Here is a 14,436-nt window from a genome sequence, read left to right as displayed (position 1 = left end):
TATCTCTCAAGAAAATAACGAAGTGTCATCCTACCTTAAAGATCATCTAAAGTTTTATTCACCTGGGCGCAATTTACGATTGTCTATGTCCGAGGTCATCAGATTGTTAGACTCATAATATTCTTTTAAAAAACACTTTAAAACATACTTTTTAAATAAATATTATAAGATTTGATCTGATCATTAGAAGTCAAGAAATGTTGTGACAATTTTATTTTTATAGCCCCTATTATACAATTTTAATGTATCCATTTATGTCCCTGTTACGTGACACATTTTTCATAATATATATTTAATTGCATATATATATAGACCTGTTGCTAATATTAGTATGTCATGTTCTCGTGTTTCTTTTTATTCTCGAGATTTTATTGTAAAGCACATAGAGCCCTCCAACAGGAATATGCGCAATATATTATTATTATTACTAACAATTATAGATTACCCAATCATGAATTCTGGCTAGGGATTAAATAAAAAACTTGTACAAATTACACAGAATTAAATGACATCATAGATACCTCTAGCTCGATACCATAAAAAAACCAGAACAAAACAACACGAGGCAGCGGGAATCTCCATTTTTAAATATTCCTCCATCCCATATCAAAATTCAAATTCACTCTTTTTTCCCAAACACATTCAGCGTTTGAAAAATCTACCTGCAAGTATTAAGCTTTTGGGAAATATTGAGACATTTAACCAGTCAACTGTCGTACTCTGGAAAGACATTAAAAAATTTGGCTAGACAGTTTGTCCTTCAAATATCTATCGATTTAAAGACTCTCAAACTTGGGACCTCTCCAAGATAGTTATCTAAATCGATGGGACAAATTTTCTGGTAGAATTCTTAAAATGTGTCTTTCCAGAGTACCGCAGTTAACTGGTTAAGTATGCACTACAGACAATCAGGAGGTTAACATAATTCTCTGTTTTTTTTATATATATAACATTAACGGTAATAGACCAAGTCAGTTGGTTTTTATGAAATGGGGGCTATTCTGATGTGACTTAAAATCTGAAACTTATAGAACTATAACCAATTAACTCATTTTATGAACTTGCATCATGACCTCATCAATATTTCATTAAAATGGACCAAAAAATAAATAAATATATAAAAATAAGAGAGAAAGAGAAAGAGAAAGAGAGAGGAGAGAGAGAGAGAGAGAGAGAGAGAGAAGAGAGAGAGAGATAGAGAGAGAGAGAGAAGAGAGGAGATAGAGAGAGAGAGAAGAGAGAGAGAGAGAGAGAGAGAAGAGAGAGAGAGAGAGAGAGAGAGAGAGAGAGAGAGAGAGAGAGAGGGGGAGAGAGAAAAAGAGAGAGAGAAAGAGAGAGAGAGAGAGAAAGAGAAGGAGGGCAGAGGAGGGATGACTGCACACTCACCAACAGATTTATCTCCCATTTCTTGAGCTTGTTTCTCCTTCTCCATGGCTTTGTCAGAATGCATTTTAACCAGGACCGAGGTAGGAGTGAAGGTATTTACAGTTGCACCCTGAAATTTCATCCACTATATTAATAGACAGTTGTGCAACAAGTTCCAACCATTCATATTTAATATAAAGAAGGAGGGTATTGAAGAGTGATTGTGCTAGTTTTAGGTTTTCTTCATCTTCTTTCACAAGAGTACTGACCAACACAGATGTCTTCTATACCCTACTTAAATTTAATGAGAAATGGATGACTCGACAATGGTAGTTTATCTATTACACAACTGTATTAAAAGACTAAGCTAATCTCAATCATTTCTATATTTATTATATTACAAAACTGTATAAAAAGATAATTGCCTCTGATAATATATATAAAAAAACTATTCAGATTTTAACTTGCTACAAGAATATATCCTAGTATTTATTATCTGATGAAACCTCAAAATAAAAAAAAATGAATCATCCCAAGTCAGGAAAATCCAACTTTAAGATATCAGCAGTGGGCATATAATAAAGGAGAGAGTACCTTGGGTTGGGGTGTGGGTGGGAGGACAGGCTGTGCTGCTGGTTGGGGTTTGACCACTTTGATCTGGTTACTTGGAGACTTGGCTCTGAATCATGAATAAATAAAATTTAACACCTGTCAGTAAAGTATTTTGCCATCAAGATGCTTTATTAAATAATTTTTTTAAAATGCAATGTTTAACCTATGCATTAAACCAATCAAATCAAATGAGATAAATATGCTTTTGCTGAGAAAAATGAATGTAGTTTCTTGAATTTTCATAATTCTGATATAACATATAGCCGTGGTGGATCATACATTTGGACTTGATAAAAAATGTTCATTTTGTACTGTGTTGAGGTTTTGACTGTAAAACACTAATAGAAGGGCATCTCTTTATTCTTTTAAATAATTTTTTAAATGGTAATCTACGTGCGTCCATCAAAAAATAATCCCTCGGGTGTGAAGGAAACACTTCATTACAGATTTCTATGAAGAAGTTAGATATAACATAATATCCACTGAATTAAGGTCAATCATCACTGACATTTTCGGATTCATTTCATCTTTTAATAATAATAATAATAATCATATTTATATAGCTCCCTTCGTCGACACCTCAAAGCGCTTGGCTCTTTTACCTCTCTTGTTGTTTTTTGATATAGCGTTCACTTTGGTTTTGTAACTGCTTCTTGAGTAGGGCACTTTGCATGACTGCCTGTGCGTGGACAGCCAACTCTTGTGGACTGATTCCTCTCTGAGGTACTGGAGATCGACTACTGGGGCTCTGCTAATAAATAATGAAATGGAATTTTGAATAATGGTCATAAAACAATGTGATGAGTTTTGTTTTACTTTCTTCTAATGTTCATATGGAAAAACGTATATCTTGTCAACAGTAGATGTAATATTGATTTAATTTCCATTTCAAAATACACATTGCTTAAAACTAAATATTTGACGTTTTTCATACTTTGTTGACTTGAACAATGACATTTCTTTAAAAAATAATTCAATTTAATATAATGCATTTGTTACTGTCATTTTATTTCAAAGTAATGCATATCTTCCTGTGTTAATAAATAAATAATCAGAGAAATTGAATTTCAGATAGAACTAAAGCAAAATCTATACAAATATAATTTACTGTTAAAACAGCATATTTCAAATGTGGGCAATTTTATTTCTAATAGTAATTCAAACGACAATTTCAGAAATATATAGATACTTACATTCAAAGGTTGTGGTGAGAGTTGAGATGGATGGATGGGTGACGGAGCATTCAGATGAAGAGGAGGTTGCTGACTAAACACTGAGAAAAAAGATTTCAAAAACATTCCTGTCATCAAAGTAATCTAATGTTTTCAGAATGCAAGAGAATGAATTTGATTGAATGAATCCAATGTTGTTTATGACATTTTTAGGCCATATCAGCCTCAGTAAAAAGATTAATCTCTGCCTAAAAACACTTAAGGAAACATGAGATAAGGGACAAGTTCAAGCAGATGAACTTTAAAAAAAATTTGAATTTTTTTTGTTTTTTGTTTGTTTGTTGCTTTAGGTCTCTTCCAACACAATTGAGGTTATATGAGAGACCGCTGAAACAAAAAAACAAGCAATCTAACAAAAATAGTACAAACAAATGTAAATCAAAATCATAACCTAAAGATATCATAAGCTAAATTATAAATAACCAAGAACAAACAGGCAGAAGATTTACAGAAAAAAAAATATCCCCTGTCAAAAATACAATCACATACCAAAGAAGCAGGATAGGCTAGTAAAGAGAAGAAGAAACGACATCACTATCGGATCGTACACCCATGCGAACATCATAGGTATATGATTCAAGGGTGATGCTCCCATCCAACCACCCGCAAAAAAATTTGAATCCCAAGGAGAAAGTTCAAAAAAGAAAAGAAGTAGATCATAGGAGAAATCTATTCATGTATCTAGGGTAGAGCTCACGAAGACAAAGACAAAATATCCCAGTAAAAGTAATACTGAAGATCAATAACAAGTAATAACCTCAAAACCGACAAGACTTAAATTTCGAATTGTACAAACGTAAGCATTAAATTCATAAAGTAGATTCCACACAGAGTGGATCCAAAGCAAAATGAGATTTCTGTAAATCGTCTTTTCCAAAATAGTCTGAAAATTTAAATTTTGCCTTCTATCAATTGAAGGTCCCTTCCTCGATCTACAAATGTTTCGGGCATGTTTCAGAATCATTTACTATTAGTTCTTGTATTTCTTCTTTGTCTTTATGAGAGAGCGACTCAGTGAGCATTATTTGCTTGCAGACGAAGCTGGCAAAAAAATACTAAACAAAAGACATCTGTTTCGCTTGCGAATTAAATATTTGCTTTTCATAAAAAATTAGCCGAAATATTGTTTCAACAATGTTCAGACAAACAATTGTAAATTACAAAGGAACCATTGTGTCGAAGATTGTTGGAACTAATTACCAAAAAATATAGCAAATGGCGTCAAATTGTGTGTGAAAACATTCAATTATAAGAAACATCGCGAATGTGTGTTGGTAAAACTGAGCGAGTGCGCAAATGACCGTGAGAGACAGCCACAAACGATAAAACACAGAGAAACGGGGAATCCTTTTGACGGACATGCACACAGCGACAGCCAAGGTGAAGGAAGCGATGGGCAGCGCAGAGACACAAGGAATGCCTTTTAACAGCCATGCACTGTGCATGCAGTGAAGCAAGAAAGAAAGAAAGAGAGAGAGAGAGAGAGAGAGAGAGAGAGAGAGAGAGAGAAAGAGAGAGAGAGAGAGAGAGAGCATGACCTAACTATAGTTATATAATCTGAGTAATCTGAGACTGACTATAGATAGTGTGCGCTTGGCTAAGAAGCTCACAACATTGCCATCAGGAAATTTGACGGACCAACTCAGAAAAATATGTGTAACCTAAATCGTTTATAGTCTGCTTAAATAAAGTTTAGTGAGAATTACTCAAAAACGCAGATGGTAAAAAACAATAACAAATACCTGAGTGACATAAACTTAATTCTACAATATAATGTAAGTTATTTATCTGCTACATGGAAGTGGAAGCTATCATTTGTGAATAACATTTGAATTCATCCTTTTCTCAGTTGAGGGTATCAGTTAAGCGATGTTTATTTTTACATTCAATAATTCAAATTCTTATGATCACAGTAAAATATTTATAGACCTATTGACTTATTTACATGAAAGTAAAAAAAAATTTTTAAATAGTTGCTGCAAAGTATCCTGACTATTTACTTTATATGATCACATCATATGATTGAAAGCAGTTGATCAATTTTAAATTGATTTCAGATAAATTCAAATGGGTCAGGAACCACAGAGGACAGAATATTTTGAGAAATGTTGTTCCCCAGCTTGCTGTTACAGGGAAAAAGGGCCATGGATTGTGACAAAATGTGCTAGACACCCCAGAGCTATTAGTAGAAAATTTTTATTGTACATGGAATGAGGAAACAAGGCAATACCATTTTTTTGGGTGTAAATTGAAAGGATTGAAAAAACCCAACCATAAAATTTTGCCCCTGTTATGCGCTCAATGAATGATTTAATGCCTTAATGAATGTTTATTGTATGCTTTTGATGGTTTGGAGACTTAAGAATGACTCCAATCATATTTGATGAGGTTTCTCTGAAATCCAGGGGTAGGTAACTTTAGTCATTTTAGTCACTTTGGAAAAGTCTCTAGTCCTTAATACTGTTCTATTCTGAAAGGCATTTGAATTCCCTTTAATATGATACCCAATGATTTTGAATTTTGATCAAATTTTCTCTGAAAAAGTAAATGGCGAAATCTGACTTGTGGAGTCCACCATAACAAGAAATATAAATAAGTAGCTAGATCATGTCATTTCCAATAATCAACAGTTGAGATAAAGAAAGTGATTAAATGTCCTTACTTATTGGGGATGGTACACGGGCTGAGGTAGGAACCCCAGATGCCTGAGAGGCTGCTGCATAGATAGCAGCCATACCAGGGGAAGGTGAAGCAGGCTTCATGATAATGGCAGGATTCTGTTGAATCATACTGAATATGGGATCTGATGATGAAGGATGAGATGTGGCTGCCGAGTGGTTCTGTTGTTGCCTGATGGCATTTGGCTGTGGCATCATTGGTACTTGAGGAGTAGACATGGCTTGTGGATTCAAACCTGGAACCATGCTGTGAGGTGGAATTGGTCCCCTTGGTTGTCCTAGAATTAGAATTAGTGAAGAGAAAGAATGTCATGTATTTATCAATATGTGATTTAACATCTCTAGCAATAGATCGTTTTGATTTTACCAACATCATATTTTTTAAAATCTTTAAATCAATCTTTATGCTTGAAATATCACATACAATTATAATTCCAACTTAGATCATTAAAAAACCCCCACAAAAGTATACTATAAAAATCCAACAACACTGTATATAATTATACATTACCTGGCATGACTGGAATAATTGCATGGGGTGGAAGGTGAGCAGCGAGTTCCTGAGACATGTGATGGTGAGGAGCTTGTTCTGGGTGTGGTGATGAGGGGGTGTGAATATCTTGCATGGTTGTATTCATTGATTGTTGCAAGAGTTGCATCTGATGTTCCCTGTTTCGCAAAACAGCCTGAAATAGAGATAAATTGAGGGATTTTTTTTTACAATGTCTTTTAGAGCCCAATCCAGAGAACAAATGCTTTTTAATTCGAACAAGATTTGAATAATAAAATTAAAATCCCAAACCTGTGAAAATTCACTGTGACTGGGTACCATTCCATAGCCGCCTGATGTAATAGGTGGGGTATTTTTATGTATCTGCAAATGAAAACATATTAAAATTAAAGTTTTTTTGGGGTTTTTTTTTTTTACATGCAACTTTTTCACAAAATATATGTTCTTATCCATGACATGTGATCTAAATACCTTCAAAAGAAGTATGTTAATCTTTCTTTTTACTTATTTTTTGTTTTTGTTTTTAAGGGTTTTACGGCGCTTGCAACACATTTAGGTTATATCAGCGCCAGTAAAAAGGAAGAAAATGGGATAGTAAAACGTTACAGAATTACAATTAAAGCACCCAAGAAAAAGTAAGACAAAGGGGAACTGGGAACAAACAGGGATCAGATGTAGATTCTAAGAGCATACCACCAATGCACCTAGTTTGAGATCACCTATAAGTCTCATCCAGACACAAGCACAAAATCCAACAAAGAGGAATACACTTAAATACCTACATTATACATTAAAATAACAATGATACATTACAGAGAGATGATTTACAAGGAAAAAAATATCATCTCCCAAAACAATAACTATGCATTTGACTGTTTCCCTCCCATCTAGGACTCCGGCCAGGGCCAGGACAAAACCAAGTAATCTCATGCCAAGACAAAGACAGAAAGCAAGTTGGAAAACAGATATAAGGGGATAGAAGACACAGTATGTACCCCCCCCCCCCCCTGCCCACTATGGGAGGTCAGGATCCCCACCCAGTTCTTTTTACTTGGAAAATATCCCTATTTATAAGTTGCAAGTTAGTAAATATCTCACTGGTGTTTAATAAAGATATACCAAAATATGTTGAAATGTTGACATTTGGTGCCTTTTACAACAAAACAGAACCTTTTGTCCAATCAGAACCCCCCCCCCCCCCTAATTCAGAAAATGGGCCTTACCTTTAAATCAAAACAACAAGCTCTGGTTTAGACAGACCTATCAAATTTCAACCTGAATGAGCATTTACTAAGAGGTTCTGTTTGCAGTTGATCCCATTGTGCTTTACTCTATTAATTTTTACTGCTCAGAACGATCACACAATCAGTATACTAGACCACTTTTTAATCAAAAAACAACAATAAAATAATAATTTTTTTTAAAATAAAAAAAAAAAAAAGAATTAAAAACTACAAATTTAATTTCACAGGCAATTTCCTGTTCCCAACCAGCTGCTATGCATCGTAAACTTTAAAAAAGATTATTTCGTTAATCAAATTTAATTTTTCCACACGATAACTGGCTGCCCCTAAAAACCATTATGGACAATGGCCAATAGTGATAGTGGACACGTTTTCTTAAGCAGTTCTATGCATCCGTCATTTCAATAACAAATACAATTTTTAACAAACAAAAAAAAAAACAAAAAACAATTAATTTTTATCTTACAGCATTTTGATTGGCTTCAGAGGCTGCATTTATCATGATGAGGAACTTGTTGAACGCTGTCATGTCCTTGCGATCAGCGGACTCGGACTGAGTTGTTGTTTGGATAGGACTGTCAGTTTTTTTCGGGGAGCTTTGATGCATGTCAGCCTCCAATTCTGCAACAGTCTTCACCCGTTTTTGGAAATCTATTCAAAAAAATTCATAAATATATAAGCTCCGTTCATTGTCCTTTTATCTAATCTTTCATTCTCCAAATTGTTATAAAAAGCTCTCAAGAAAAAGGAATTACTAATTGGAAAAATAAAGAAGAAAAAAAATTAGTCTAATAAACATATCAAAACAATCTAATCTAATTACAGAAGACTAGATTATAAAAAATTATTAAGTTACCCGTGTCTAAGTTGATTTTAAGTTTAAAAAGCAATGTTGAAATTTCAAAGAGAAATAAAATCCAAGATCAATACATAGAAACCCCTTTCAAATGTGGTCTGCCATTTCTAAGTATCATGGATTTTGTAGCATTAATTTGCAAAAGAAAAACAAATTATTTGTTGCTGATCTCTATGTCTCCCAACACTTCTAAACTTGAGCCAGTAATGTCTCCCAACACTTCTAAACTTGACCCAGTAATGTCTCCCAACACTTCTAAACTTGACCCAGTAATACATTTTTTTGTGACAGAAATGAAAGTGAGCAACCCCGCCCCCACTTTCCACATCACTCTACCCCAATACCACAAGGCAAAGCAAACAAATACAATCATGAGGGATTGCTATCCAATTTAGCATATGCTCACTTGGCGGTACTCCTGCAGGAGAAGCTGTACCACTGGAAGATGCTGAGTCTCTTGGTCCTCCAAACAACATGGCTTTCAATTGAGCTTCAGCGTCTTGGGCACTAAAACTGCTATTACTGGACAGAGCTGTTAAACGAAAACAAAAATTAAGTGAACAACTGCAATCATATTTTAAAATAAAATACTAAAATGACTCATAGATTGCAAAACTCGAAGCTATGATGATTTAATCTAAAAATTTTAAAAATTTTAAAATAGAATTAAATACTGTAGTTGTTATATTGATAAAAGACATATATAATGCAAGGCATGATATCCAATAAATAAATTTCATAACCAATATAGATCATAATCATATGAGCTATGCCAATTAAATGCAATCTCAATGAATGTTGAACTCATCGGGAAAATAAGACAATATGAAAAAAATTTAAGTCAGGGTTTAACCATTTAAAAAATCTAATAAATTGCCATGCCATTTATCAAAACAATGAGAAAAACACAAAATTGAAAACTGATAACCATATTTTCAGAGTGAGGATAACAATTATATTAAGAGAAGACTCAAAAAAACCAAAAAAACCTATGCAGGTTAAAAATAATGCAAACTTTAAACCTCTAAAATAATGATATTTCCCTCAATATACGAATCACTTGCTTTTGATCAAGATAAAAATACAAAAAAAAGTGCATTAGTAAAGAAAGAACAAAACAAGCTGATTGTTAGTAGAAAAGGGGATGACTGTGAACAAAACAGTAAATTCAAATACTGATAAAATAAAAAGACTTTCATCCAAGAACATCTTGGAAGAAAATATTGTATTCAACAAAATGAGATATACTTAGTGTCAAACTGCTGAAATCATGTTAGCAAGTCAACTGGACTGATTGGTAAGAAAACAATTTAACTACTGCTACCTGACTGGGACATGAGGCTAGATGAAAGAGTATCCACACTACAATTGCGTCGCACAAGCCACTTACAGGCATTGGACCCTCCAGGCACTGCTTTATTAAAAAAAGCTGTCACTGAAGCAGGCAGAGGTACTTTAGCAGAGGACGCATTATTATCTCCTGCTGAGTTTGGAATGCTACCACTGGAATAGGGAAGACCAGATCTAGACATCTCCTTGACCGATGGATCATGCTCCAGGTCGGTGCTGTAGAAACCTGGAGGGGCTTTCATTCCATGCATCATGCCAGGATGGTGTGGAGATGGTATGACTGGGCTGGAACGGGTATCATCAAGCAGGTCTACACACAAAAGAAAAATCAGCAAGAAAGAAATAAGACACAATTAATCACCATTTATAATGATATGATACCCAAAAAAAATATTATAAGATATTGACAACAAAATGGTTCAAAAAAGTTAATACAGCCAGACAACGATTAGAATAAATCTTATTGTGAGAAAATGCAATTTTACCTTTCGGCATAAGCATGTCTTCAGACATGGAAGCAGAGGCATTGGCAGATGGTCCATGAAAGAATCTAGAGAAGCGGCTACCATGAGTCTCAGCCTCTTCACTCTGAAGATAATGAGATGCAGAGAGAAACTTTTTTCAACATAAATGGGAATATATGTAAATCCAAAAACACCAATTTTATTCTAAATACATAGTTTATATGGTCTAGTTCGAGAATCACTCAATAAACAAATAAATAAATGAATTTTTAAAAATGCCTCAAATTAGAGGTATTATGAATAGGTAATGGAAGAATCAGATTTTTCTTCAAAACCACATAAACTATGTACTCTATTTGTTATCAATTATACCCCAATAATCATGTATGTTTGTTTTGTTTTGGTTTTAAGGGTTTTACGGCGCTTGCAACACATTAAGGTTATATCAGCGCCAGTAAAAAGGAAGAAAATGGGATAGTAAAAAGTTCTAAAAGTGCAATTTAAGAACCCAAGAAAAGGTAAGACAAAAGGGAATTAGTTCAAATAGGAAACAGATGTAGATTCCACGAGCACACAATCAAAGTACTTAGTTTGAAATCACCTAAAAGTCCCATCCAGACACCAGCACAAGATCCCACGAAGAGGAACACACTCAAATGTTTACAAATATGTTTAAAATAAAAAAATAACAACACTTAACAGTAACAGAGATTTACAACGAAAAAAAAAAAACCTCTCAAAACTATATCTATTTATTCAACTGTTTCCCTCCCAGCCAGGGTCAGGACAAACTAAGTAATCTCATTCCAAGACAAAGACAGAAAGCAATTGGAAAACATACAGGGGGATAGAATACACTGCAAGTATCTCCCTGCCCACTATGGGAGGTCTGGAACCCCACCCAGTTAATCATGTATGCAGGGCTTTGAAAATCTTAATCCAAAGAACAATAAAAATGAGACAGAAATGCACTCTTTTTCAATTAATTATTTGTAACCGACAACACATTTTAGGATCTGAGAGATAAATAAGGTGCGTCTTTCATTTCAATGTAAAAATCATTTTCTGAATCAGAACTGCCAATCCGAACTGCCAGTAAAACAGGATAAGACTTTTCAAAAATCAAAATTGTGGCTTTAAAAACAAGGATGTTTACCCCAAGACCAAAAGCACAAAAGTATTATACTCTTAATCTGGTTTATTGAATAATAGAAAAATTAAGAACTGCTATTCCTATTCTAATAGAAACATGCAAGAAACAACACTTACATGTGGAAACATCCTTAGATCATCAAGAAAAAAAATTAAAAGTCAATGGAAATAACGTTTTTAAAAATCTTATCAGGACTATTTCATTTACCATTCTAAAAAAATAAAAAAAAACTCCCAGGAAAAAAAAGGGGGATGGCAGCTTGGTTCTATCCAACACCAATAATGAATAAATTATCATTATTCTAAAATAACCATTAAAAAATCAAGTAGGAAAAAATAAATTGTGATTTTGTGAATAACATAGAAGAGAAAAATGCTGATTGCAATTTTGACTCCAAACTAGCTAATATGGAATTCAATACCTAAATCATATCAATTCAATGTCTTGACTATTCCCTGCCCAAATCAAATTTTATGGTACAGGATGAAGTATTTCTTAATACGAAGAGGATACACACCAGAGGTAGATTAGTCTTCAAAAATTCATCAAGGTCAAAGTAATCTGGGTTCTCTTGTGGATGGGTCGGATCATTTTGAGGCTGCAACGGTTCCTGGCGGCGCTCTTGTTGTGGTAACTCTGTTGACTTTTGTGATTGGTTCTCAATTTCTTGTTGATTCTGAGCCTCACTAGCACTCATAAAAACCTCATCTTCTTTGGACTGCTTTGACTCAATTTTTCCTTTTTCTTTTTCTGAGACAGATTCTGAGAGAGAGAGAAAAAAAAAGAAATTTAAAATATGGGATTAATGATCTAATTTCATTAAAAGCATTAGTACTTGTACAATTAGTGTTATTATAAATAGGAAAAAAAATATTAGAAGTGAACACTACCCAGCAATCACACATTCCTCAGGAATGGAGATAAAAAAATAAAGTGAGTAGATGTGACTCATATATAAGGGAACAACACAAAACAAACAACGTTTCGGCCCTTGGCCTTCGTCAGGAGACAGTAAACACAAACACAAATATGTAAATTTACAAAATATCACATTTTGTCAAATATGGAAATAAAGTTAATGTGAGGAAAGGGCGTCGAGTGTGGATGCAAGAAGAGGTGCGAGATAAGGAGAGAGAGAGAGAGAGAGAGAGAGGGGGGGGGGGGGGGGGGGAGAGAGAAAGAATGAGAGAGAGAGAGAGGGAATGGAGAGGATATGTATATGTTTGTGTATGTGTGTCTGTGTGCGTATGTCTGTGTATATATAGTAAAAGTAACTGCAAAAAGGTCTTTAAAATGGGGATGGGGGTGAGAGAGCGATTGATTAGGTGGTTAGTATATTATACCAAATATATATAAATGAACAAAATGAGAGGAAGAGAGATAGGAAGATAGAAGGGGAGAGAGAGAGAGAGAGAGAGAGAGAGAGAGAGAGAGAGAGAGAGAGAGAGAGAGAGAGAGAGAGAGAGAGAGAGAGAGAGAGAGAGAGAGAGATGGATAGATAGATAGATAGATAGATAGAGAGAGAGAAAGGGAGAGAGGATGTAAGTTTCCGTGAGTGGTCGGTCTAAGACTGGTAGAAGGAGTTAGTGTGTAGGTAGGTATGTATTAAGGTAGAGATGAAGGCGGGGGAAAAGGTAAGAAAGAATATTTGTAATTTTAACGTAATTTGGAGAATATAATATCGGGGGGAAAAAAAAAAAAAAAGGGAGGGGGTGGGGGTGGGAGGAGGGGAATCTTATTATTAGAAGAAAATGAAAGAGGTGAGAAAGGGGAAGGAAGTAAATATGAAAATGAAACTTATCGAATGAATGATGATGGAATCGTATATCCGCAAGATTAGAGAAAGAAATAAACACAGGAAGTTGACTAATTATGCTAATTGACAGTAATATTTTCAAAATTTGCTATAAATTATATTACTAATAATACATCTGTGATAATGGTAATGATAAAAATAAAATAAAAACATTAATAATAATAATAATAATAACAATCATAATAATAATAATAATAATAATAGTAATATCAACACAAAGAATTAGTTAACATTATCAAAAGTACCTAATGTCTTGATGTCAAACATGAAAAATTGGTTATCAGGAAAAATCCTGACACATTTCAAACGGGAACCTATACATCAATAAAATCCTGTGCACACAGAATATCGGTTTCAAGGTTAAACTTAATCCAGACCGTATTATTGAATTCTGAATGATTCCACAGTTGAAGTTATATATCGTATATATAATCCCTTTTCTTACCCAGTTTGACTTTTGAGCCCTTGTTATTTCCACCACTATTTTCTGATTCAAGTTTCTTCAGACGGAGACCATTGGGATGTTTCTGGTTTTCACTCTCGAACCCTCTTAATTCAATTGTATCAGCCTGACTAGTTGGTCCTCCTGTAAACCACTCTGGTTCTTCGTCTTCCGATATATTGCGTCTACGACCTGATGTAAACAGGTATATGAACACATTGAATAAAATGTTAATATAGAGCAGGGAACAACGTAATTCAATAACCCTGTTCTTTTCATAATGAATGTATCCATTAAGTTTGATATATCAAGCTACATTATTAAAATGTCCACTCATTTCAGTAATTACAATAAATAAAATTCCCCAAGTGTGAGCCACAGTGCAGCTCGGCGGGTAGTCGAACTTGGTACCTATCTGGTACAAAGCAAAGATCATACCACTGAGCCCCTGACTATATATGCACTGATAGTAGAATGAATTTCAGATAGAATTATACAACCCATTAAGAATGGCATAGGTAGTAAGTCTGTTGCTATTTTTAGTTTATCCTGCTACTGCTATCTGGATAATGGAAGTGGTTCATGTCAGATTATTTTCAATTTTATTGTTTATCAATGCCACAGGCAAAGATCATAATTAACCTGACTTTCAAGAACAAAATATGAATCAATCTAAGAGCTTAAATTTCCATCCTGTTTCAGAAAAACCATCA

At 34.1% G+C, this 14,436-nt stretch overlaps 1 protein-coding gene across 27 annotated transcripts in view; it reads right to left on the bottom strand.

The window, feature by feature from the left end:
- LOC144968418 (uncharacterized) overlaps positions 1-14,436 on the bottom strand; it is a 42,127-nt gene that overhangs the window by 19,029 nt on the left and 8,662 nt on the right. For 6 of the 27 annotated variants that reach the window (XM_078906762.1, XM_078906759.1, XM_078906763.1 and 3 more), the window contains exons 8-20: positions 13,727-13,915; positions 11,983-12,227; positions 10,334-10,436; positions 9,889-10,158; positions 8,905-9,030; positions 8,109-8,293; positions 6,690-6,761; positions 6,399-6,573; positions 5,872-6,165; positions 3,171-3,250; positions 2,580-2,728; positions 1,960-2,044; positions 1,387-1,495 (exon numbers count right to left, since the gene is read on the bottom strand). In XM_078906762.1, the coding sequence (XP_078762888.1) occupies positions 1,387-1,495; positions 1,960-2,044; positions 2,580-2,728; positions 3,171-3,250; positions 5,872-6,165; positions 6,399-6,573; positions 6,690-6,761; positions 8,109-8,293; positions 8,905-9,030; positions 9,889-10,158; positions 10,334-10,436; positions 11,983-12,227; positions 13,727-13,915 (2,082 nt within the window). Of the gene's footprint in view, positions 1-1,386; positions 1,511-1,959; positions 2,045-2,579; positions 2,729-3,170; positions 3,251-5,871; positions 6,166-6,398; positions 6,574-6,689; positions 6,762-8,108; positions 8,294-8,904; positions 9,031-9,822; positions 10,159-10,333; positions 10,464-11,982; positions 12,228-13,726; positions 13,916-14,436 lie in introns of all 27 variants that reach the window. The other 21 variants (XM_078906744.1, XM_078906746.1, XM_078906738.1 and 18 more) reach the window with 10 other exon arrangements.

The sequence above is a fragment of the Berghia stephanieae genome, chromosome 3 (assembly GCF_034508935.2).
Source record: "Berghia stephanieae isolate SIO BIC M18660-M18661 chromosome 3, UCSD_Bste_1.3, whole genome shotgun sequence".
NCBI lineage: Eukaryota > Metazoa > Mollusca > Gastropoda > Nudibranchia > Aeolidiidae > Berghia > Berghia stephanieae.
This window is presented reverse-complemented; position numbering and strand designations above follow the sequence as displayed.